The 25,818-nt window shown below is 35.9% G+C and overlaps 1 protein-coding gene across 1 annotated transcript in view; it reads right to left on the bottom strand.

The window, feature by feature from the left end:
- The window catches only part of LOC139812137 (uncharacterized), an 80,490-nt gene that overhangs the window by 21,754 nt on the left and 32,918 nt on the right, over positions 1 to 25,818 (bottom strand). The window contains exon 6 of the mRNA XM_071776758.1: positions 10,152 to 10,217. Coding sequence (XP_071632859.1) covers positions 10,152 to 10,217 — 66 coding nt within the window. The remainder of the gene's footprint in view (positions 1 to 10,151; positions 10,218 to 25,818) is intronic.

Below are 25,818 nucleotides of genomic sequence, written 5' to 3'. Positions count from 1 at the left end.
TAACAGTTGTTTCATTACGTGATGTCGCGATTACAAATTCAAAGCTCGATGCTGAAGAATTTAACGCGAGGAACCAGCGAGCGATCAGAGCCACTTCGAGTGCATTTAGTGCCTTTTATGTTTATTATTTTATAGCGATGTAATCTGCGGGCAGTTAGACTTAAATAGGCAGCCACCGTGTTTAAATAACGGCGCTCGATGGGTTTGTGAAGTCGTAATTTATCGTTGATCATCGTTCGTCAAAAAGGCCATCGGGCGCACAAAGTTCGAACCTACGCGGGGCAATAAATTTACAACCTCGAAAACCAAAGCATAAAACTTGTAGCGTATCTATAGCAGATATCCATAAGTATACACATATACCCACGTAACCGTCGTTGTAGATTCTTTGATCTCTAAGACCTCGGATCAGACGGCAGAAACCTGTGCTACGAACATACATTATGGAAATATAATGTATGTTTAATGAACTCAGTCCCGAAGAAAATTTATTATCTATACAAATTATGATTCGATCTTAAAAAAAAAAGGAGAAAACACTAAGAACGCGGTACATTCAGGTGGTTTCGGCGTCTAATGATTTACGCTCGCGATTCCTCACGCGTTTTTTCGCCTGTAATACATGTGCAAACTAAGTTAATACACGATTGCATTTATCATCACTCCAAGCAAACAATCGCGTACAGAAACACAAGCGATAAAGTCATTAGTCGATGAATTTAAGCATTGAATGTTATATAGAAACGACTAATAAAATCGGCAAGGCCGTTTCACTCATTACAGTATTTATGACTATGATGATTGTCGCGGGACATCCAACGAATAGTAATCGAGTAAATTACATCCGAATATTTCCTTTCATATGAGTCATTTGTCATACGACGTCTATACCTTCTAACCGCATTTTTGAGTCCATGGTGAAAGTAAAACAAGATCTTTTCTATTAAGAAAAGAAGAAAAAAGATGTCATAAGCGGAAAGATGTTATATTTATCTTTCCAATAAAACAAAAAGCACGTTGAGGGATGTTATCAAATATGATAACATTATTTAGACATGACAGTGTATAATCTTGCCTCAAGAATTTGACAATATTATGTGTTATTCTAATAGAAGCAAAGAACATTTTAATATAGCTAAAATAACCCTATCATATATGTATAATTTATAAAACAGTAAAAAATAAGCCACTATTTTTTGTACATAATGTTAAAATATGTGAATTTTATATTGTCGATTTTTTAATCTTTTTTTCTGTAAGAAAGAGATATTTGTCTATTTATAATATTCCTGAAGCTACCGTGTGTAACCCGCTGCTTTTAATGCTATATAAATAGACATATAATAAAGTGATTGATCACCGAGTTCAACTATCACGTGTTACAAGAAGAACCAATAAAATCGCCAAGGTCGTTTCGCTCATTAAAGTATTTATGATTGCAATTGTTATGGGATATCGGTCACAATTATCACCTATTTAACTTCGCGCCGGACGATTTGTCTTCGACATAGCGCAACGCTTTACAGCTTAGTCCAGTCACACCGATAGAAGAAAAGGGAAGACGGGGGAGAACATAAGAGCTCATAAATGCGAATTTAAGAGACGCAATAAAAACACATTGAAATCGAGAGTGAACGAGCGGAAGCACGTGCTTCAACTACCGCGGGATTTTGTTCGTCACATCGCTTCTCATTTGCGAATGCGCTCGACGAAAAGTGCACTTCTCTTTTCTCCTGATCTTCTTCAGTTTCTTTCTCTTTTTCTTTTAATATTTGTAATCCTAATTAAGGCAGTTATTTATTGAGTCAAAGTTGATCTTGACATAAAACAGATCGTCACAGTTAATTTATATTGACTAAATGCACATGTTTTGTTTATAATTTACGTGATTAATTAAAATTATTAAATAATTGAAGAAAGAAAATTGTTCTCTGTCCCTATTATTTTGCGTACACTATTAATCTCTCCTGTGCCGTATGTTCTGTGTGTTATATATCCTATAGTGTAACCGTATTATTTTCCGAATTAACGCGCGAGCTCATAAATTTTCGACAGAAGTGATTCATTACCTCTTGAACCTTGCTTTACACAATCCATCTTGAGACAGCGCATTCGATTTATTTTATAGTCTGGTAACTAAAGCCCTGTCATTATAGGCACAATACCTTTCGATCAATGTCCCTCACTTCCCTTTTATTAAGATTATACAAAAAAGAGTTAAAAAAAATCACCTTCTTAAAGATGTGTTTACTATTTCGAGACAATGTTTCTCCTTGAATTAGTCACGATACAATTTTTTTCTCCCGTCTGTAAATGCCGAAATAATTCAAGGTATAAGAAGGTTTCGACGAAAGGTCGAAACTCCCATAAACCGTTTATTGGTGCCAGCAAAAACACTCTTGAGTAGACAGACTTCTGTGACATACCTGAACCATTTCTGACTTTTCCAAAATTAATTTTCATTAATGTATTGAGATATTCGTCAATGTTTTATTCTATTCCTTATCTTTATACTTGTAAACTTTATACGAGCTAATCAATAATTCACGATGAATTTATTGAGGTCAAAAGCAAGCTGTATATTTAAAGATGTTTCATTGCAGATATATTAGCCTGGGTAGAGAAAAAACAACGATAGTACTATTAAAATGTCAATTAGTCGTCTTCATAAGCTTCAAAGGAAATAACTTTTGTAATTTTTATTATGTTATTAATTTCGATTAACATAAATTTCTTGCGCAATAAACTGTACATTTCGTTAATTTTTTAGTGACAAGAAACATGACAGGAAACTTAGAAACTGCCTGCGACGTTTACTAACTTAACATAGATAAACGGTAAAAGAATATCTTGGGAAAATTTCGAAACGTATAAGTTTGCACCGAAGATTGCAGTCTACCAAGAAAGTGCAAGTTCCAAGCAAACTGACTGGCAACGCTGCCTTCCTTGCGAAGACGCGGTATCGACCGCGGTAGTGCCCAGAGGCCAAACCGTCTCAACCTCCAAGTTTCTTGTTCCTTCTGCGGTCCAAACAGCCTTCAGGATTCACGACCCCTTCACCCTTTCGCAGTTCGAGCGAATAATACGATAAGCGAAACGCTGCGAGATATAAAATCGAGGCAAATGTATTTTGGATGGTTACATCAGTGCTGAATAAAGCAGATAAAAAAAGCATAAATGTACGAGATAAATATTACTGAATAAACGATTACTGAAACGTTGTAAAACGTTTATAAATTTAATGCAAAAATTAAACTGGAAATCAATCGAACCAGAACGCCGAGATAATACTGCGAGGAAAGTCTGATAAAACTAATAAATAGTTTTATACACAATATGATTAAGTATATGTGCCATTAAATATATTTTTTTTTGCTTGTATATATGCAAGATAAGTATATATAATTTAATGGCACAGCACTAATTCATCATTAATTATCATAATTAATTTGACCACATGACACAATTAGCACTAATCGATTAGGACAAATCGGTATGGAAAACGCTAATTAAAAATTGTATATTTTACGGGCGAAATAAAATATTATGCCTCGACATAATTTGTCGGCAACGAGTCGCTTCGTCTGACGCGCATTTTAGACGAAATATTAAATCGGATTTAAAACAAAGCCCTAAAAGAGCATTCGGCCATGATTTAAAGGGCTTTGCATGCAGCCGACTGGAATGAAAAGGATGCTCGGATCTCGGTAGAGTGCATTCAGTTATGGAGGCTGGAGTAGAGAAGAAAAAAAAAGAAGAGGGTGGAGGGCGGGACGAAGCGGGGAAGGCAGGAGAAAGACGGAGGGCAAGATGCAGGCGAAAGAAGTGAGGTATCTAATGGATGTGAATATATCGCCGTAATAAATTTCGCAAAAAGCCGACGGAGGGGGGAGGGAAGATACGTAAAGGTTTTCGCTCGCTTGGTCCAGTCTTGGTTGCAGAGCTTATTTCTTGCAGGACGAAGGAGGAAGGAGAGAAAAGCCAAAAGGAAAGCCCTCATCTGACTATATCGGGGCATCACGTTTCCGGTACGTGTCCAGGCGGCCATCTTTCCTCTCTCGTCCAATCGAGGACTGCCGAGCGATGGTGGGGCGAAAACTACCCTTAGGGCGCAGCAGCTCCACCCCGTCGACTTCTACTCGAACGGATCAATATCGTAGCCATCCCTAACAACGGCCCACAGCTAGAAGCCGGGGAAAGCTAGAAACTACAATGTCGAGAAAACAGTCTTAGAATTCACGAGACTATTCCTAATCGTTTTCTTGAACGCAATTGAAATTCCCTGTTTAGAATCCGAGAATTACAAACATCTTATATAAGAAAATGCATTAAAATTTTTGTAACTAAGATTTTTTATTTCTCTCTCCAGCTAAAAATAAATTTAATATTATACATACAATAAAACTCTAATTTGCATTTATGAATATAAATAACTGTTACAGTGAATTTTTTAATCAACTGGAGAAAAGAAAAAAGATATACAAGAATATTCAAATATATTGTTCGCGTAATATAAACGCACAATTTGAAAAATGGATACTAATGAAAACATCAATCACAGATGTAAAAACGACTCACGAAATTCCATGGAACTAGTTAAGAATAACGCGCATTCTCTTTTTTGTTATAAGATAAAATTCAGTAGACACCGACTTACACCCACAAGTTTCCCTGCCAGCCGACGAAAACATGGCCGCCGCTCGGCCTCCAAACGCCAAGCTCGAAAGGTCGATATAACGAGAAGACACGGAGTGGTGGAAGCATGAGAAGCATGGAATCCCATCGGGGTAAGAAACCCTAGCGGGACAAGGTATACGTATGGACAGGTAGACCACTTTAATTTTAAATGCTCGCTGTAATGAAAACTTTCCTCATCAAGAGCCGTCTTAATGCGCCGCGCCATCTTGCCGTCGAATAAGTGTTTGAAGTTCAACTACTATATACATTATGTCAACGTACCGTAGTCCCCAGTTAGGGAATAATACATGTTGGGGAATAATCGTGTTATCGAAAATTATATTAACGGCGATGACAGGATCCACATGAAGACGTGAAAACAACCGACGATGATAGAAATGTATACTTGTATTTTTGTATAAAATTAAAACAAAAAATATTCTTCTCGAATAAAAATTGCCAATGTCAAATATTCCGTGCGTACCAAAAGTTCCGCAACGGTCAGTTATCTCAAAAAATATTGGTTTATTGGAAAAATGTTTCAGATAAAAGTTGGAGGGTTCAAAAGGGGCAATAAACGATCTTATTAGATTTTGGGATCTGAGACTCGTGTTGAGCGAGATAATTGACCGTTTCGGAACTTTTGGTATGTACAGTATGTATACATATCTTATGTATATCTTATCACGGTATGTATATCTTATAATAAATCTTGTACCCCAATAAGTTCTTTCTTTTAGAGAAAAAATATTTTATCAATGCCCATGTGTTAAGGAAAAATATAAGGATGATAATTTTTATTAAAACATAAACGTATCTGTAGAATTTGGTGTTACAACGTTTCTCTTGCACGCACACAAAATGAGTTGAGATTTCGTTCGTGAGTTGCTCCGTTCTGGAAACAGGTCTTGCTATTACATCGACATGTAAGTGACAAGTAGGTACACTTGGTGTAACGTACATAAACGTGAGCTGAAGGTGGGGAGTATCTAAATTGCTATATCGATCTGAGAGTACCTCTGGAAAATTTACGAAACGCCATATATAAGGGCACTTGATTATCTCAAGTTTAACTAGCTACTTGATCTATCGTTAATAAAAAAAAATTATCGTTTTAAAATTCTGTTGAATAAAAGACATACAATTCTTCGCGCTACTTTCCACTAAATTAATATTCTTTCCGTTTCTTGCTTCAAAAAATTATATCGTGTTGTCTTGGACGTACAATCACTGATGAAATAAATATGCGATTTTTGCATTGACTTAAAATAATTAGAGGTTTATTTTAAATGTATGATTTCTTCTCAATTAAGTAATTATATTTAACAGATCCTTTACACTGATCTAACGGAAAAGAACAAAGACTGTGTTTGCATAATAATTGCAGATTCAACTTTTTAAGAATTTGCTGTAGAGAAAAGTCTCCCGAGAGAAAGTAATAAGAATGTAAATTGCGAGCGGAAGGACAGCCGCGATAAAACTATACACCGATTGGTCGATTGGAGGAGTGGTGTGCAGAAGGGCAAAAAGAAAGCCGAAGAAACAAGGAAAGACTACTATAACTACGACGAGCAGCCGCACATAGGAGCCGCTCTTTGATTATCCCGCTGGTTGGTATAATAACAAGTTCATGAAGATGTTGAAGCGCATTTGCGCACACGCTACCGCTCTCTTCGCTTATCAACGAAGAAATCTTCGAACGGTGCGCACCGACACGCGCATTGGAATATAATGTACTTCATTTACATGCTTATAGGTCCACATAGTCATGGGTCGATGGAAAACCTTTCCCATCACTCCTGTGCCATATTCATTGGGCTCGCCTTTTCCGTCCTCTGCTCTTCCTCCTTCAAATCGTCCTCTTTGTTTTCAGGCTCCCTTTCGCTCTTTGTTAAGGGACCATCTTCGTTTCTCGATCTCTCCCGCGCGCCTCTTCCTATCTCCTTATCCCCACCTTAATTCTCTTCTTTCATTTTTCTTTTTTCTCACGCGCATCTTTTCTACAACTATCTTTCGATCTTCGCGCGATCTTTCTTCCCAGCTCTTATCCTGGAGCATATCCTTTATATATAATGATGGTGTCTTCTTTCCAAGATATGTATAAGCGATCACTACTGTAGATAGATAGGATTCGAAGGTTAGTCTGGAGACGTCTTATTTGTGAAACAATGTTGTCTCTCGCGTCCCGCTCGTAAATCCTCATTTCGAATCTTGACTCTCATATAATATAAAATCCCACCGCGCCGAACCCCACCCTTTCAGCGAAACATGTCGCCCTCTTTCGCGATTTTTTTTCTTTTACGGGTTTCATCTCCGAGCAGGTACCCGTTTCTTTGTTCACTTTGACCGTGTCTGATATAATCTATTCAGCAGACCCCTCTCTCTCTCTCTCTCTCTCTCTCTCTCTCTCTCTCTTTCTTTCTTATTAGAATTATAACATTAATTATACATCCATAATACTCAATTTACTCTTTCTTATCGACTTTTTTTTATCGTATACTTGAAAAATGCCTTGAATTTGAGATCGGTATCATCTTTTCAGCCGAGTTTAGGTCTTCGAGGATTTTCTCCCATGGCCGGAGCTGCGAGGCAACAATCGATAAGCTTCTCTGATCAGAATCGCGCGCGAGTGAACCAATCTCTGGCGGTCTTATCGAATATTGTACAACACACAGCCGTCCTTATTCGATCGCGCAGTACCACGTCATGATATCGAACACCTAGATCTCTCCTCCTCTCGTCAGTGGCCGACAGGTGAAACACGATGGCGACGGTCGCGGCGGCGAGCGTGACAAAAACGCACCGGGCGTTTAGGTTACATCACGATCTTCCTCGGGCGATAAATCAGAGAGCCCGAAGCTGCGCGACACGCGAGTCGTAATATTTAAGTTAATGGCTCGGTATAATAAAGTTAATGGCTTCATGATAGCCATTCGCGAGGGACAAGCAGAACCGACTGCCGCGCGTTCGCGAGAGTCGACGAAGAGCCCCGTCGCCCGCCGTAATGAATACACTTTAAGCGGTCCTCTCCTACGATGTGCAAGTGCACCAGCAACGACGTCCGACGTTCGACGTCCGACGGCTCGTGTACGCGCGTATACTCGGTACCGGGGCCGAGTTTTGCATGTCGGTTCGCGTGTCCCGGACCACTTTCAGCGCCGCTACTCGCCATTCTCGCGCGCGCGAAAGGGAGACCGAGAGTCGCGCTGAAGAGACTCGCCTTTATCACCTTATAAAACGAGCGACTCTCTCGCGTGCGGGCGTAAATAATGGTCGACGGTCTCTCCCGAGGAGGAGATACACAACACGTTGAACGTGATACGCGTGTGCCGCCGAACGAAATTGCACTCCGATCGCGGCCGACGCGTCAGTTAACGATAAAATCCTTTTAGCGTCCCAGAGCTGAAGAATCAAAGCACGATCAAAATTTTTAGGACTCCATTGTCTTTCCCGATCAGTCTTTCTTTTAAATAAGTGAATCATCAAACATTAATAGGGTAAACTCGGGTAAGACGGCCATACAGGAAAGATGGCCAACTCATGTTCATTCGATGTTTCATGGCGAGCTAGATTGAAAGAACATAGATTAACCATTTTTCCTCTATGGCCATCTTACCCGAGTTTACCCTAATAACGTAATAAAAAACCATACGTTATTGAAATGTAATATTCCTGAATTGTCTCTAATATTTGAGAAACATATTCGGATGTCTTCTTATTCTATTGAACATGATGAAGAAAATGCAGTACAAAATGTGACATAATGTGTACAATATTTTAAAGCATATAAAAAATTGTGAATGCATTGAGATTCAATAATTGCAGAGAAACAAAATATTTCATTATTTAGAAAATTAAATAAAAAATTTTGCATTAATGTAAAAAATCCTGTCAGATTTGTTATCATTTTCATGCAGAATAAACATTTATTTATAAATACGTGTCATAATATTTTTTTTAGGTACATCATAAGCACGTATGCCCCTTAAAGGCTATATGTTATTAAATCCCCCGTAATATAGTAATGCAATTCGATGCGTCATATATTTCTGTTCCTCAGATTAATTTAATGATTTTAGTACCAAGGGGAGGAAAGATACGACTGGAGGAAAGATGCGGCTATAAATAAGTCACATCCGCTTATCGGGATAATTTCGAGATTGCTTCAAAAATATTATGACATTTTTACACATCGTAATATTTGATGTAAAGATGTTCGTATCATTTTCCCTTCTCTTTAAATGTCGAATTTTTTTTAAACATTATCGTTGCTCAGAAAATTTAATTTTTAACGCTAAATATCTTTGATGACTATAAACCTAATATTGAAATTTTTAAAGAAATAAAGTGGAAAATAGTATGCAATTTTTAATTTAAATTCAGATTCTTCTTATTATTGTAACTATATTTTCTCAAATACTTGTATTTTAAAAACTATATTGAAATATCGATATTTTTGTTCAAAAAAGATTATTCTCATTTTTGCCAAAAGATATTGCTCCGCAAGACAAATGCGTTTGTTACAGAGTACCTTGAAACATAACGAAAGTATAACGTGTTGGTTAGAAAGTGCGTTTGTTAGGAATTTTCTATTGTGAGCATTCATGTTTCTCAATTTCTTTTCATTTTTTTGCTACCTATTTGCCTAATTGCGGTCAGAAATAATGACTCCTCTTTTTTATCTGCGTGCGCGCATTTATCTCTTTATTACTATAATTTCCTCCAAAGAATAATCGTCTTATCCTGTATTGCGCTGCAAGTCCTCCTCCTTGCAACCAACAAAATTTCACTTTCTATACTAACGATATAAGAATACGTATATCTTTACCTATATCTAAGCTTTCAAAATTATTTTCAGCCGTAGATAATAATAATATTTAAAAAAGACATTCTGCATATACATACATGTATAAATACAAAATGAAATATTTTTACGATTTAATAAATCTAACAAACTATTTATTGTATCGCTTTTTGTGTGTTTTATACGTTTGTATTTAAAAAAATATATTTAAAAAAATATATTTAAAAAAATTGTTCATAACTGAATTTTTATACATCTAATATTATTTAAGCTACCTTAATTTATAAGATTTTATCAGATATATCGTAATACTACTCAAAAAATTGCTACACTGATTCTATATTATATCTATCGTCTACATGTATAATCAAATATATAAAACGCTCAAATATATTATACACAATATTATCCACATAATAAGTAACCAGGAGGTGATTAATTAAAAAATATAACAGTTAATTCGTTGATATAATGTTCGTATTAGCAATCATTGATTAATATGATATGGATTTTAGCACGCATATTCCCGTGTCGTTAAAGAATACTGTAATTCTTGTTTTGCATGAATGGGTAGGTGGATTCAATTCTTTTTTTTTAGTAATTAACTACGTTCGCCTTCCGTTACTTTGTACGGCTGAGTTGTAAATTATTTCTTATTGTACATATTTACCTTTGATAAGCCGCAAGTGGGGTGGTGAACCAATGGCGATAATTCTTCTTCGCCACATGAGGAATCCTGTAATAAAAACTGAGTATTAAAACACGTTCGAATATCCTCAGCGTCTCTAATCGGCGTTTATCGATAAATTTTGCGTACACGTTGATAAATATTATTAATTAATAAAAATTATGCTTAACTAAAAAAAATATTAAGAAATATGTCTTAATTACTAATAAAAAATATTAATTTATTTTGCAAAATATATACAATTACTTATTATAATTATTATTGTAATGCACATTATTACAAAAATATCAAGTTTGTTTAGACATATTATATAGCTTTTGCACTTTAGATTCATGTTTGATTTCATTAATCAATGAAAAAATACCGTCCATTTATCTGTATAATTTGTATATACATTTTATTATATTTATTTGTTGCAATAACAATTTCAATTTACAATTTTATAAATTTTCTTCCTTTAATTCTCAATAACTAAATTTATTACTTTTGAATCATTAAATTTCCACAATAGAGAACCAGTTAATCAATGTAAAAAGATTTTTAATTTGCAATATATATTCTTGAAATTAATAATAAATGTAATTAAAGCTATATCACTTTACATCATATTATTTAATTATTTTTAGATATTCGATATATTTATCAGGAAAAATCTCAATAAAAAATATATTTAATAGACAATCCAACATACACAGATTAGCGTATTGCTCATAACATCAAATTAATTAAATACAAATCTATATCGACACCTCAATTCAATGATAAATAAGTTACCTGAATATCGAATATTGTCGACAAACTAAAAAAGTGACAAAAAAGCCGTCGAACGACGGCGTTGGCGAACATGGTGAACCAGAAATAGACACTCTTTATCGTTTATATACAAATGTATTCACAATATTTTATCGAGACCGTGCAAAGAACCGTCAGCGCGCTGTGCTGTCGAAACGAAAACTGAGAACTGTTTCTCAGGACGCATTGGTGAGATATATCAGACGAAAAGAATCAATGCAATGTCACTGCGACGAGTCCTTGAATCTCTATTCGCCTCGGTTCGCAGGCCGTTATAGAAAAAAATTGGAGTATTGCCGGAAGGACCCTCCTTGTAGAAGAGGAAAAAAATTCTTAAGTGATTTACAGCGATTTTTCGATTGCCTGTTCGGCCTTCGACATAGCGATTTTAATGGGGGTAACTTCCCCCATCAGACTAGCGTCTTTTGAAATATTCTTAACTGCCGTTTAACTGCCGTTTAAAAAATTTTTAACATATATGTAATTGTATATAATAAGAGAATTAAAATTAATAGTAATTTTTAAATATTTACATCATCGTTTTATCAATTGTTTATCAATCAAATATTGCATTTACGTCATTGCAACTATAGCCAACGATAAAACTTTCGTTATTTTTTATGCAAATATAATAAATTAATAGTAATTTGATTTGTATAAATAAATAGATTTAAGTTTAATTCTCATTCGTCTCGGGTAAACAAAAAGCGCGCCGTCGGGCAAGACGCCGTCGGCACCGTACTTTTGAATCTTATTCTGTTATCAATTATTATAGCATATCATCATAATATAATTATAATACACAGAAAGTATAACATACACTCGTGCACTTATTGTAAGATGATATTTGTTCTGATAATTTTTTAAAATTTAATATATACTCTTTAATATTAAAAAATGTGTATTTTTTGATAATGACATAATGTTATAACTCACGAACAGCATTTAATTATAATGTCGCAAAATCTAATGTTATTAATGATGGATAAATAACGAAATTAAGGATATTTTAAACTGACTATGAGACTCGCGCCGCCATTTCGACGTTATCCGACGGACGATGATCGGCACGCGTTGCTCACTATCGTATAACTTAACATTTATTTGCGTTTCTAATTAGGATATATCATAATGTACTTGCAGTAAAATATTTTTACGAGAATTTATTACAGAAAGATATAAGCAATGTTACGTGTCGCTTATGAATGTATATTCACGACGTTCCGACGGCCATATGACACAACCAAACGTACGCTTATATTTATCAGTTGGAATTCTGATAAATTATTATAGCTGTCAGTAATTCACCAACATGTAATTAAATATTTGTCTCAACACTTACATAAACTATAAACTTGTAAGATTAATGCAAATTCTTTTAACGCGTTTAATGTAATGCATTTTCGTTAGTACGTAAATAAACTATTCATAATTTGAAGTTTTAATATCAATAGAATTAATATGTCACAATAATATGTATTAATATGAGAGAAACATTTTATAAAATGTCAATGAATATAATAAGTGTTGCAATATGTTTCATTAATAAAACAAGTTAATAAAATATATTAGTGAATAAAATTAGAAGCATAAATGATAAGCAAAAGAAAAAAATAATGAAACATCGCCTAGTTTTAAGAAAACATGATGTCTATTTCCTCGACCTAATGTTACGTGATTTTCATAACAAAATAACCATTTGATAAGGTTTGCCCACGCTAGACGTCTGGTTGGTCAAGTAAGTTTAGTCACTCCATCCAATGTTTCCCCTTGACATCCACTCATCGCGAAAGGCAATCATCCTTTCGTGTGTGACGTCATAAATCGAAAGGCCATAATATCGTCACGACAGTAGACGGCGCCTGAGACGTACGTTACTTTTATGTCAATCTTTCATTTTAGTCTACTTATTGGCGCCAGATCCACGCGATTGCAAGATTAGTTTGTCTAATAACGGCAAATAAAAGAAACTAAAAAAAGTAAACCGAGTAAAAATTTATGCTCTGTAAAAAGTGTGATGAAGTAGGCGACTAAGAGATTTAAAAAGACTGTCAAAATGAGATTGTTCGCGTTATTTAAACTGTATTATTTCAAGATTGTTGAAATGTCGCTTAAAGAAAATTTTATATAGAAAAAACAACATCAGATATAAGTACAAGGTACAACAAATGTAAATCTGCGTTAATATATTTTGGCACTAGTAATAATAAATAAAATTTAACTTTGCTGCACGTTGCACGTACGAAACTTATACTTAATGTGAACAGACTATCAGCTCGTCGTATTTTCACCTGTCATAAGCCTAGGAATCAGTAATCGACTACCAATCCGTTGATTCGACACTAAGAATGCAGGTAGACGTGAAACGAGAGAGGAAAAGAACGGCGGTTGGATAGGAGGAAACGAAAAAGGGTGGGCCTAGAGCCTCGCGGAGGGCAGGCCAAAGGTAGGACCGCTTGCTCGTTTACCGCCTGCTAGGACGAAAGGACGAAGGTAAATGTAATCGCTAGCATGCGAAGCACGCCTCGGGCCCTCGCGGCGCGTACATTCTCGGTTTGTAATATACGACTTCCGTACGTTGATGGAATATTCGAAAAATCCGAGAACCTCGCCGACGATAGGACAAGTATGGAAACGTCTGACGAAGGTATTGTGTGTAGCCGTAATCCTGAGACGTCCCAACAAACATTTCCGCGAAAACTCGCGAAATTGAGTTTTGTTCGCGTGCACACGAGTTCCTCTTGCATGAAGACGTATTTTCTTTCAATGATAATATATTTCTTCTTAAATATAACTGTACATCGCATACGTTTCGATCTGTCAATTACTATTTTAAGAAATAAAACTTGAAATAAAATGTTACCTGAATGTGACCTGGCGCCGAAATAGCGATATGAAGATGAAGATATCGATGGGCTCTTTTCGTCGAATTCTATTTTCGACGAAGAGAGCAATTAGCCATTATCGACCTAAGTGTGCGGACGCTCACAAAATATACGGGCGGATCTGATTGGAAGAATTGATAAAAGGAGGAAACGGGCGCATATTTTTAACGGATAACATATCTCAGCACTAGATGCATTTATTTTGTGCAGCGTCGCGTCGGTGATTCCGCAGGCATAAGCCGCGCACCGACGGAAATATTCTCCCGAATATACGACGCTGCCAGCTCGTACTCATGTCACCCCGGACGGCCTCTGTGTTGGTGTACAAGTGCTTCATCGAATGGAATGCAAGCAACGCATTTCTCGGCCGGCCCCGACCAGCACGCAGCTCCAACGAAAGATGTCCACCGTTAAGTAGGATGCAGATAATCTGAGTGTTTATCGCCCCCGTCCCCGAAGAGAAGGACGAGCTTCCAACGAACGCAAACGCGGCGGCATCCCGGATTGTAGGGGCCATTTTAAAAAATGGCCCTAGCTCCCACTCGCGTATATATCGTACCCGTCGCCGTTACCGCGTCTCAGGATGCACACGGATGCAGCTGGCCATAATCTGAGGCGCTTCGTTGTCCTTGCTCGAGCGCGGGAGAGATGTAAGAGAGAGCCCCTTCGCTCCCTCTGCGGCAGAGCCGGAAACGTCATGGATTATAAACTTCTTCAGTCACCGCGGAACCGCCCCGGACGCTCCTACGAAATTCTCCCGCGCGACTTCGATCGCGTTTCCCCTTTGTCGAGGGGGTCCACGTGAATACGATTATACGATGTTTGGAGAAACGTCACCCTCCGGACGTCGGGCCGAGCAACTGTGTCTCTGGTTGCATCTCATATTTTACAAGTGTTAAACACGCCTTCGTCCCTTGCGCGTTTCCTACAAAATGTCCGCTCGAGCTTGAAGAAATTTTGTCAAGGCAATCCCTCCTTACGAAACAATTTATGCTTCCGCGATCCGTAGCTACGCACTTAAATTTATGCCCGCCATCAAAATAAAGGCTGCTACGTAATAGGATTGTGCTCCTACGTACAAAGATATTTTCATAAAATTTTCATTCATAAATTTTGACATACTTAAACATAAAACGAAACTAGAGGGCACAAATTTCGTCGATGCCCTGCGATTTGTTTGCGTAAAATATTTAGGCGTCTACAATCTTTAAGTCGTTTTTTTTTTGTGTGTCCTAATCGCATCTTACCTAACAAATTCTAAGACCTTCATTAAAGTGTCTAGCTGATAAAATAACAGGAAGCAGGTAGAAGAATGAAAATGATGAGTACTCAACGGAACTGCACAAGAGCGATTCGGAAGAAGGTATAGAGTAAAGGCGAGAGGAGTGGCAGAGGAAAAAGAGGGAAAACTCAGCTCGTTTCCAACTGTAGGCTAGGGAAGAGAAATACGCGCTCGTAAAAGACGAAGCGTAGTCCCCAAAGAAAATACGAATTAAAGCAGCTAGCCGGTGATCGAGGAAACTTTTATATAATCGCCCGGAGAACTGAGAAGTGGACGCAAAATATAGCGACAGCTATATTTACGTTTACGAATAATCGTGAACAAATAGAGTGAATATTTTTAGTTATGATAATCGTTTTTCAAACTTTTGACATTACTGCGAAAAGAATATTCATCCATTATAATTATATATATACGTATATATTAATTATACTAACAATAATAATGTAGAATAGTAATATAGAAATTTTGCAAGCATATGAGTGAAACAGAACAAGTAAATTGCTAGTTTATCATACAATTCAATATGCAAAAAGGTTTCATGAAGTCAATTCTGTATGGACGAATTTTGAGGGAGGCCGGCAACAATGTAAAAAAAAAAACAGTCATGGCAGATTACCGAAGATTTCCCCTACGTTAAAACAGTATAAGGCCGAACCTCTCTGCTTACGCATATTCATCCCAACAGCGGGTATTAACCATAGATAACTGGAGCCCATTCTGCGTAACCCTCGCGACGAGATACAATAGCGGCATGCGGTTTCAACCCTTTCTCTCCACCCCCGTCGGATTCGCCACTCGGTACAATAACGTTGAAACTCGGAGGAACGCCCGTAAAGTCTAACTCCCTCCCCGTATTTAATTTACTGAATAATTGGAATCAAGCTGCCTCATTTGTGTGCCCGACGACCCTCTCTCCCTCTTTGTCCCCCGAAACGATGGCGGAACCCGCCCTGCAATTTCCAGCCCCCATGTCGGGCGTTGGATCCTGCGGGAGCTTGATGAGGAGATTTGTGCACGCTCATAAAACCCACCTCGATCCATCCTGGCCCTCCTCACGTCATCCTCCGCCTCTCATTCTCTCTCGCCCGCTCTCTCGCCCCCCCTATCCTCCTACACTTCTGTTCGGTTCCCGATCCCAGTGCGGAGGTGAATAAAGATGGCCAGATAATGGAACGCCCGCATGGAGGGTACAGGGATTACCAGCGTTAAAAGGGTTGGCTAGTTCGACCAAATAAGCGTCAGGAAAGGATCTAGAATTGATGCTGCTTTTGATCAGATAGTCTTGGTACCACGTACATTCCTATCTCTATATTCGCTAAAATAAGCGAAAAAATTTTTTCTAATCTACATAATAGATACAAAAATAATAATATAATATTAACGCGTGTATTTTCGTACATGGAGACTTCTATATCAATTTTGAGAAATAATTATAATTAATAAACATACCAACATTCTCGATTTTTCATTGGAAATTGTCTCTTCAAAGAATTTAGAGAGAAGGAGATTGTAAAGTGTGTGCGTTTTAGATTTTCAAAGTTATTTACATCCAAATATACATTTTAAATATATATTAAAACGTACAATTCTAAAGTTTCTCGCGAAAGTATTAGTGACTTCAATACTGACGTTAGCTGGAGGGAGAATATGAGAATACCTCAAGCGGGAGAGTCCCTATTCCTGCTTGCGCGTGCGCGCTTCCGGTGCCCAGAAATCGATGGTAGCAGCTAGCTGCCTGGCTCCGGTCACGATATAGTTAAACGATAAAAGGATTAAAAAAAAAAAAAACAGAGAGAAATCGTAACACTCATAGTAAGACGAGTATTTTTTTGCACTTACAAAATATCAAGATGGTTCATTAACGAATTTCAAAAAAGTGATTTTACATTTCGTATAAAAAAATTTATCAGATAATAAAGTAATAAAATGGAAATAGCACACGATTACATGTGTTATAGAGGATATCATATTGGTGCGTCTTTTAGTTACTAATTAATTTCTCTGTATATGCTCTATGTTACAAATAAATCCTTATATCCGTTAAAAAAATTACAAAATATGCAGATGATTCTTTCTTTAACGCAGAACGCTACTCCGTTATAATATTTTATGTCTTTAATGGCGGCAACCTTATGCTCTTATCAACCGCAATTTCCGTAAGCAATTCATATTCCAGCCCGAGATTATAATGTTCTTAACGTAGATTAATTTCTCAATTTTGCATCGCACGTTTACATTATTCATAGGATAATGTATGTATCATTTCCCGAAGCATCGTCAAGACATCAATTTCCAGCATCAACATTCATCTCGACGTGCTGTCGGAGCTACAAGACTGGCAGGAGGTTGAGATACGAGGAAAGAACGAGAACACCCTGAGATAACGTCGTACGGAAACGCGCGAATAAGAAAGGCGCTCGCGGTTCCTGGGTGGTCCCCTCTTCCCTCCTTTCTTCCCTGCCATCGCCCCCGTGGCCGTCCGTCGCTTCCCGACGAATCGCGGCGCGCAAACGCGAAACCAGAGGAGCATAAAACACGTGGGAATCACAAACACCCGTGCACGCGTGAACGTGGATGCACGATACGGCGGAAAAATATATACGAGAGACGTAGAGGTGCGCACTGCTACAAATTAACCATGGACTCGCTGGAATCTTCCGTCTCTACCCTTTCATCTCTTTCTCTCTGTCTCTCTCTTCCATTCTCTCACCCCGTCGTTCCCTCCGAGCAATTCCCTTCTCAAGCCGACGCCTTGCACTCCCTCCCGTGCCCCTCCGCAACTTCACGTTTCTCGTTCCCCGCTATTCCCTCCTTCTTCGCAGACACGTCGTACGAGGTACCAGAACGTGCCTTGCCTTTCTCCTTCCCCTCGCGTTACTCTTTCGAACGCGATACGATGCGTTGCGCGTGTATATGTGCGTATGCGTGCACGAACGTGGACGCGTTCGCGTACACAGGTCACCACCGACCAGGCGAATGCCTGATAACGTCAGCCACATCGCGCTCGACGAGCTCGGTAATTATCCCCGCACATGCCGGTTAGTTAGCCGGTTTGCTGTACACGTCTATAACAACCCGCGCGTACATCGCATGAATTGAAAACTTGGTGTATTCGCTAGTTAAGATCGCGTACGTGCACATAGTTGCCATCAGCTGCCTCTTCGTGCATTATATGTATATAATGCTGAAATTATACAGGATGGAAATGCACAAGTTGCAAGCCAATAACAAGCAGGTTTCTCTATAAAAACGCAGCTGAAGATGATTTCTTTTGTTTCTGCACGTCTCGACTACGCGTACAGAAAGTCGTGATGAATAAATTATAATTCCTACAGAATGATACTACATTACAAATTTATTTCCTACTCTGAATAAAATTTTAATTACAAAATTTTATTACAGTCGTGGTAATATATTTATAAATAATGTTTTTTTAAATATCACAATTTTAAAGCTATTTTTAATCGTATATAGAAAATTATATTTTCCTTGTTCGTATATTACGTATATGGTATAATTAATTAACGTACTTTCTTGTTTATAAAATTCTCACACTGAGTTTGTAATATTATAATGAATTATATATCACTAATTTTATATAAGTATAAAAATTTGTTAAGTTTATATTTATATAATATATAAAAAATCAATTTTAGATATAGAAAGCTTAGATATATAAAGTTTCATAAACTCGCGTGTCTAGTTTGTTTAAATACGTAGTATTTTATACAAACTAAAACAAAAAAATATATAATATTAAATTAAAAGTATAACGTATACACATATTTATACTAGGTTCACATGTTTGTTTCATACATAACATGGCATCCTAGCAGCATATACATGGTGGTACATTTCGTAACTAAATGGCCAATATCTCAGTTGATATGAGAAGTTTCAGAGATGTCGGTACAGAAACTGCGAACATTATTTTCTTCTTTACCAGCAGAAATCTCAGTTTTATGTGCATTCTTACCTACTGTTGATTTAAAACAAATAAAATATTTAAAGCAACATGCTATAAAAAAATATTTTTAAAAATTTTATTTAAAAATTTTCATAAAAATGATTAATCTCCTATGAGTGGGAAATATACGTTACGTTTATGACAAGTCGATAAATCAGTTATCTAAAATAGGAGCTTTCCAGCAACCGACACAAGTAGACACAAGTATCGTTTTATCTTTGTTACTCATTACTAAAAAAAAGATAGAATGACGTTTGTGTCGACTTGTGTCGCTTACTGGAAAGCTCCCAATATCAATATCGTTTATGCTACTTGTGTCTACATCTTACTTTAAAAGACATTTGAAATTAAAGCGATTTTCATTGAATAATAAAATAATTATATATTTTTCGATCATAAAGTATTAAAATTTTTCAACCTAATGACTATACTACAGACTATCGCATCCTATACTCTGACACTGTCTTCTGAGGCTAATGAATCAGATATGCGCGCGCATGCATCCATGATGGCCGCCGAAGATGGTCTGATGAAAGAAGTGAATATATATAGGTGTCAAGACGGAGACAGAGTGGTGGAGTTGCCATTGGAACATGGATTAAGAGTAGGGATGGCAAATGGAAGTTTCGCAAATGCTATTGGTAGGGGGTGCGGCGTTCATAGAATGCAAGGCGGCCATCATGGATTTCAGCATGGCTGCTACAAGATAGTACGCTATACTCGACTTTGTTTCACTATAACGTATACTGTTGGGAAAAGCTAAGCATAGGATGCACTAACGTAGAATATTTAAAATGATAGTATATATAATACTGTAGATAATTTCAATAATATTTTAATTTAAGATGTCTTTAATTTCTATTTATTTTTATTCAAACTTTCTCATTTTTTTTCAATATTTTTATTAAAACTATATAGTGATCCCCGAAGATTAAAAAAAGAGAACAGACATATATAGGAAATTGTTACAATTTTGTAATTTTCTTATGTTGCGTATCTCACTAAAAAATATGAATAATCATTATCTAATTAAAAAAGAAAAAAATAAATATTTTTATAACAATTTATTTTTAGATATGATATCAAGGGTTTTTTTTATTCATAAATAAATTAATTTAAATTAAAATTAAGTCATGGTATTATTTTTGTCAAAAACACATTGGAATTAAAAACAGATTAATTTTTATTATGTTATATAATAAACAAAAATATTTAAATAATTTTAGCTGTCTATTATTTTACATTATTACCTCAATTTTCATTTTATCTTATTACTTGCATAATGCTTAATTAGCACTTTATTATTAAAAACATTTGATAACAATGTACTATTAAAATTTGATTAATTGTATTAATTGAAATACTCATTATGAGATTTCAATATGACGAACAGGAGACAAGAATCATCTTTCACCTGTTCATAAGGTCAATAGGTAATGTGATAACGACCGTTCATAATGGTTGCGGAGGAAGGAATTACCGTGCAAACCGACACTTAAGGTTTATCGTGTCTCTTACCACGAGGTTATGTATACTATTCTCTTAAAAGTGAACGGTAGTGAGTTGTAACAAGATTATTGACTTTAAATCCTCGTGAATGACCCCATAGGAGATTGAAGCTACAAATATATTACCGATACCGGGGAGTTAAATAGGTGTATGCACTGAATGGCTGAAACGTGCACGTGAATTTTATCATGTTATAGACATTGTAGACACAAAAATACAGGACTGAATGAAATAACTCGAAAGCTTAGGAACCTAGAAGACAACGTGTCGTTCGTCCCGCAGTGACGTCAGTTATAATTGACGTTGTGCAAAACACTTTACGGCTGTTTTAATTGCGCGATTTCATACCTCTATGTGACATATTTATCGCTCGGTTTGCGAGAAAGAATGTTTAACGTAGGAAATATGTACAAATACAGGTACAAAGTTCCTGTCGCATGTCTAAATATATCGAGTTGCATACGGACAAACATTACGTGCGAAGATTAAAGATAATTTTCATCACGAACCGCGGATTATTTATTACTACATGGAGATGGCAATAAAGATTTCGTGCATTCCAGTTTAAATCCATTAACTACATGTCGTGGCGATTGATAATACATATTCTAACATATCTATCTTATGTAGATTCGTGGATATGAATAAAAAAAATTCGAAGATAAGTGAAACTCTCGAGGTGACGTCAGCCTGTGATAAGACTATGAGCCAATAACGAATATTGATGACTAACTCATATTTCCTACATTTGTTGTAAAATGATGAGCCATAGTCGGATAATATCTAGAATTCTATAGATAATTAAATGGAATTTTAAATTAATTTATGTATACGAAAGGACAAATGGTCGACAGTAAATGTTCGCGTTAATTACTTATAAATCATACGCTTTACGTATACTTTATTAAATTCTCCTGTAGAAACACAAAAACTCGTATTTAATTTATCTTCCTATTGCAATTTGATTGATAGGTTTACTTATCTCTAATTCATCACCTCGTAAAAATTAAAAGAACATAAGCAATTAAAAATAAAATTAATTCAAGTATATTGAAGCTATCTACATGTTATATACTTCATCTTCATGATTAAATTTTAAATAACAAGACTAGTTAATATAAACTACGCTATAGGAGAGCCAAATATACACGAAGACACGCGAAGAGTATCTACTGACACGAGAAAGTGCAGGTGTTTATGAGCAAAATAATAACCAGATTTTATGGAGCCTGACAAATGAGTTATTACATCGGTCATAATTGTAATAATTATTATATATGTATACACTACGATTATGCGGTTGGTGATTCTGCACAACAAAGTTGTTCTCTCCGCACGAATTTACTGATCATTAATAGAAACAAAATAGTATTTTTGTTCTCAATATTCATAAACATAGACAAAGATAAAATCCTATGCAAAATTAAAAAATTCTAATTCATCGCTCAACGATCATTAAAAAAAAAATCAAATTATATTACTTTTCTCATATATGTTGTAGTACCATAGTTATTAGAAATATTAAAACAAGAATAATTTTTTACATGAAAGCAATCTTTTTGCCGTCGTTCAGATTAAATAAATTCTTTTAGCAAATAGGCATAAAGAAAACAGGTAAATCACGTTTACGTTTATGAGGCCAAATAAAGCTAACAAATCGTTTCTAAATTACATTTTCGGTTTCATAAACTAGTAAATGCTTCACGTTATGACCCTTAAACATATAACGTAGCATATAATTGTCCGTCTCCATATAATTCTCTATTTTATCGTTTATCAAATTTGCAAATATCGCTAGATTAAATATAAATAAAATCGATCGTGTGCACGACACAATTCTAGGCTAATATCAAAAAGCAGTGATACAATATGATCAATGCAATACTCTGCATGAAAATCACATAAAACTCACGTTTTATTCTGCAGGTATATTTATCGTGTAGAATAATTCATGTACCTACAATTTAATGTATTACGCGCGCGCGATACCTATAACATAGAATTAAAATTCCTTTGAGAAAGTTGACTTACAAAATTTAATGTGAAGAACATAATAATAAAAACACGATGCTTGACTATTGAATACAAAAGTCTGTCAAAGCAAAGGCAATTACGGATCAAACATCTCTCTTCGTACGTTTTTCTTGTCGCGATTCTGAAAATTTCCGTACCGTTATACACACGGATTCGATGGCACTTTGCACAGTGACTCTGTCCCATCTCGAGAACTACTCTCTAATTGGTAGAGTAAACGAACTAATGGGAAAGTCTAACGGGCGAGCGCGGCGCCGACCCACGCCTGGGGACAATTCAATTTCTTCACGACCTTTCCCACTCGCGGATTCTCCGTGATATACAAATGTATTAAATTTAATATTCGCGCTTTCTTATAAATTAATGTATAGATTCTTTTAGTTTATCACCTAGTTACGCGACACGTGTCATAATATAAAATTATTGACTTTTCAAAGTAAAATATTACATTTCCCAGGTAGCAAGCACTCGTCATTTTGACGTCAATTGACGTCAAAAAACGTCAAAATGACAGACTTTTGACGTCAATTGACGTCAAAATGACGAGTGGTTGCTACCTGGGTTACAATCTGCATATTCATATAGGTCATCTATTAACAATTTCAGTTTAATGCTAAAAATCGAATAGATTTTATAATATGACTTTATATTTTCAATAGAGTAATTCATAAATACATGTCAGTAAAAGAATGCCATTAAAACAGGTAAAAGAATGTTAAATACAAATCATAATATAATTTTTCTACATATGGAGAAATAAAAGTCATAGTGATGTAAGTCAAATTTTTTTAAATTTTTTCTTGCGTGCGATGCAATTTATATATTGCATCTATGCACACGAAAAAATATTTTTAAAAATTTGACTTACACCATTGTGTGGTTTTTACCCCTCCATATATTTATTAAATTCGAATCAAGACGTATCTTGACAAACTTCTTAAAAACAGTTGTTAACTCATAAGATGATTATTTCATCTTGCAACAATAATTTGTGTACTATTTTGCTTTTTCAATGATTATAAAGTATATTTATATTATTTATATTTATAATTCATTATTCAGGAGCACTTTCGATGTGCAATATTATTCCGATAACAAAATAATAATACCAATATAAATAACATTAAACTCCATATCGTACCTTGAATTTCAGCGCATCTTCTAATCAGATATTATGGAATCTTCCAGTGGAGGTTTTTCAATTCGACAAATGATCGACCTAAACCTACTAAGTTGACACTACAGGTGTTCTAATCACTTTCACTGTGGTCTCTTCATATGACAAACGCAAATATCGTTCGTCCTCTACATGATCCTCACTAACACTAAAAAGTCATTATAACGTCATCACTTCGTACAACGAGCTATCAAATTTTCTCACCGCGAGATACCGTGAGATTTCTCACTGTCAATGTGCCGGTCGAGAGAACATAGCGAAAAACCACAACTCAATTAAATAACGTGCTCGTTGATATCGAGGAACAAAGGCAATTGATCGAGGAAAACGAAAAAAAGGGATAAGAGGTAGCGAACAATGTATCCCGCCGCGACGGTCGACCATTGATAGCTGGGTCCGGACAATTTACGCGGAATCTTCAAAAAGGCCGGCGGCCGTTCAGCGGTATACGAAGCTTCGACGGCGGTGAGGACGACATCGACGACGTAGGTCACCAAAGGAGGTCGTGCGCGCGTGCGTGCCGTCAACAATGTACTCCGCCGGTACTTTTCGAGCACATAACAATGGACCACGTTGGTGAAACGAGGCTCATGATATCTAGATGGGACGTACCGCGCACTCAGCCGGTCGTTCCGCCGCGCAGACTACACGCTCCACCCTCCCGATCCCCCTTTCGAACACCACTCGATACGGTTCGACCCCCACCATCGGCACTCCGCGGTACGCTCAGCCGGTAAAAGAACGCCCGGAACTCCGCACCACTCCCGATACGCAACCATCTCCCACCCAACGCCAGCAACCTTCTGTTCTGGCGCGCCTAGTCGGATAACCGGAACCCCCACCAGCCAAGAATTCGGCTCGAATACCGATATACTGGGTGCACGAGAAAAAATACAGTAGATGCTACTGAGAAGCGCACTCTTGCTTGGCTATCAAAATTTTAATACTTTTTTTTAAGAACTCTCTATATTGATATTTTAAATATTTTTTTATTACTATAAAGTTTATCTCATTTTTAAGAAATTCAATTCCAATATGGTAAAAATTATACATTTTATAATAAATAAAAATCAACTCAATGTTTTAGAAAATTACATTATTCTGCAAATAAATGAAATTTATTTTATTCTGGTTTAATATTAATTTTATTTTATTTATTTGCAGTGCGAATATTTAATATTATATTATAAACATAATATAATATCTAATTTTATATTAGATTTCAATTATCCAACTTATTTATCAGAATTAAATTTTTTGAAATTGGAGCATTAATAAAATATGCACCTTCAAAAATAATCGTATTGCTTTAGGTAGTTAAATTTCTTGTACATGTATAAAGTTTTTATAACGATTTAATAAAATATGTAGAATATTTACCTTTTCCTTGCTATTTTTTCTATTATAATTTCAAAACTGTATGAATATCTCGCATTCATTGATGTAAAATAAAATATACAAAAATGTTCTCTATATTTGTAATCTGTACTACATATATGTATACATTATACGTATATGTATGAAAGTAGTATGTATAAGTAGTAAAAGTATAGTATGCTTTATGCCATACTCATACTACTTATTATTAGATGTATATGCTATTTTCGATATATATACATATATACATAGGTACATGTAGCCTTTAAATGATTAGCGACGCCTCCACAAGTAAAGTAGAAAATCTATTTAAAGAAATCATATTTCTTATACGAATTTGTAAAACCGTCTCCATTATCACTGTTGAGTCAAAAGATCTCTCTTTTGAAATCCGAGATCTAGCGAAGAGGTACTGCTCTTTTTACACTTGAAAAAACTTGAAACGTCGAACACGCTCCTTTAAGTTTCTATAAAGAGATCTAGTATCCCTTGCTACATGAGGTGTGGTTTCTTTACGATTGGTTCAAAGGTCGCCATTTGATCTTGCCATTAGATCTTGTAACTTTCAATATAGTAGACTCAAATTGTGCATACCATACGATATTGGATAATATTTTTATAAA

The sequence above is a fragment of the Temnothorax longispinosus genome, chromosome 4, assembly GCF_030848805.1.
Source record: "Temnothorax longispinosus isolate EJ_2023e chromosome 4, Tlon_JGU_v1, whole genome shotgun sequence".
Classification (NCBI taxonomy): Eukaryota; Metazoa; Arthropoda; class Insecta; order Hymenoptera; family Formicidae; genus Temnothorax; species Temnothorax longispinosus.
Note: the sequence above shows the minus strand (reverse complement) of the source record. Positions and strands in the feature narration are given on the sequence as shown.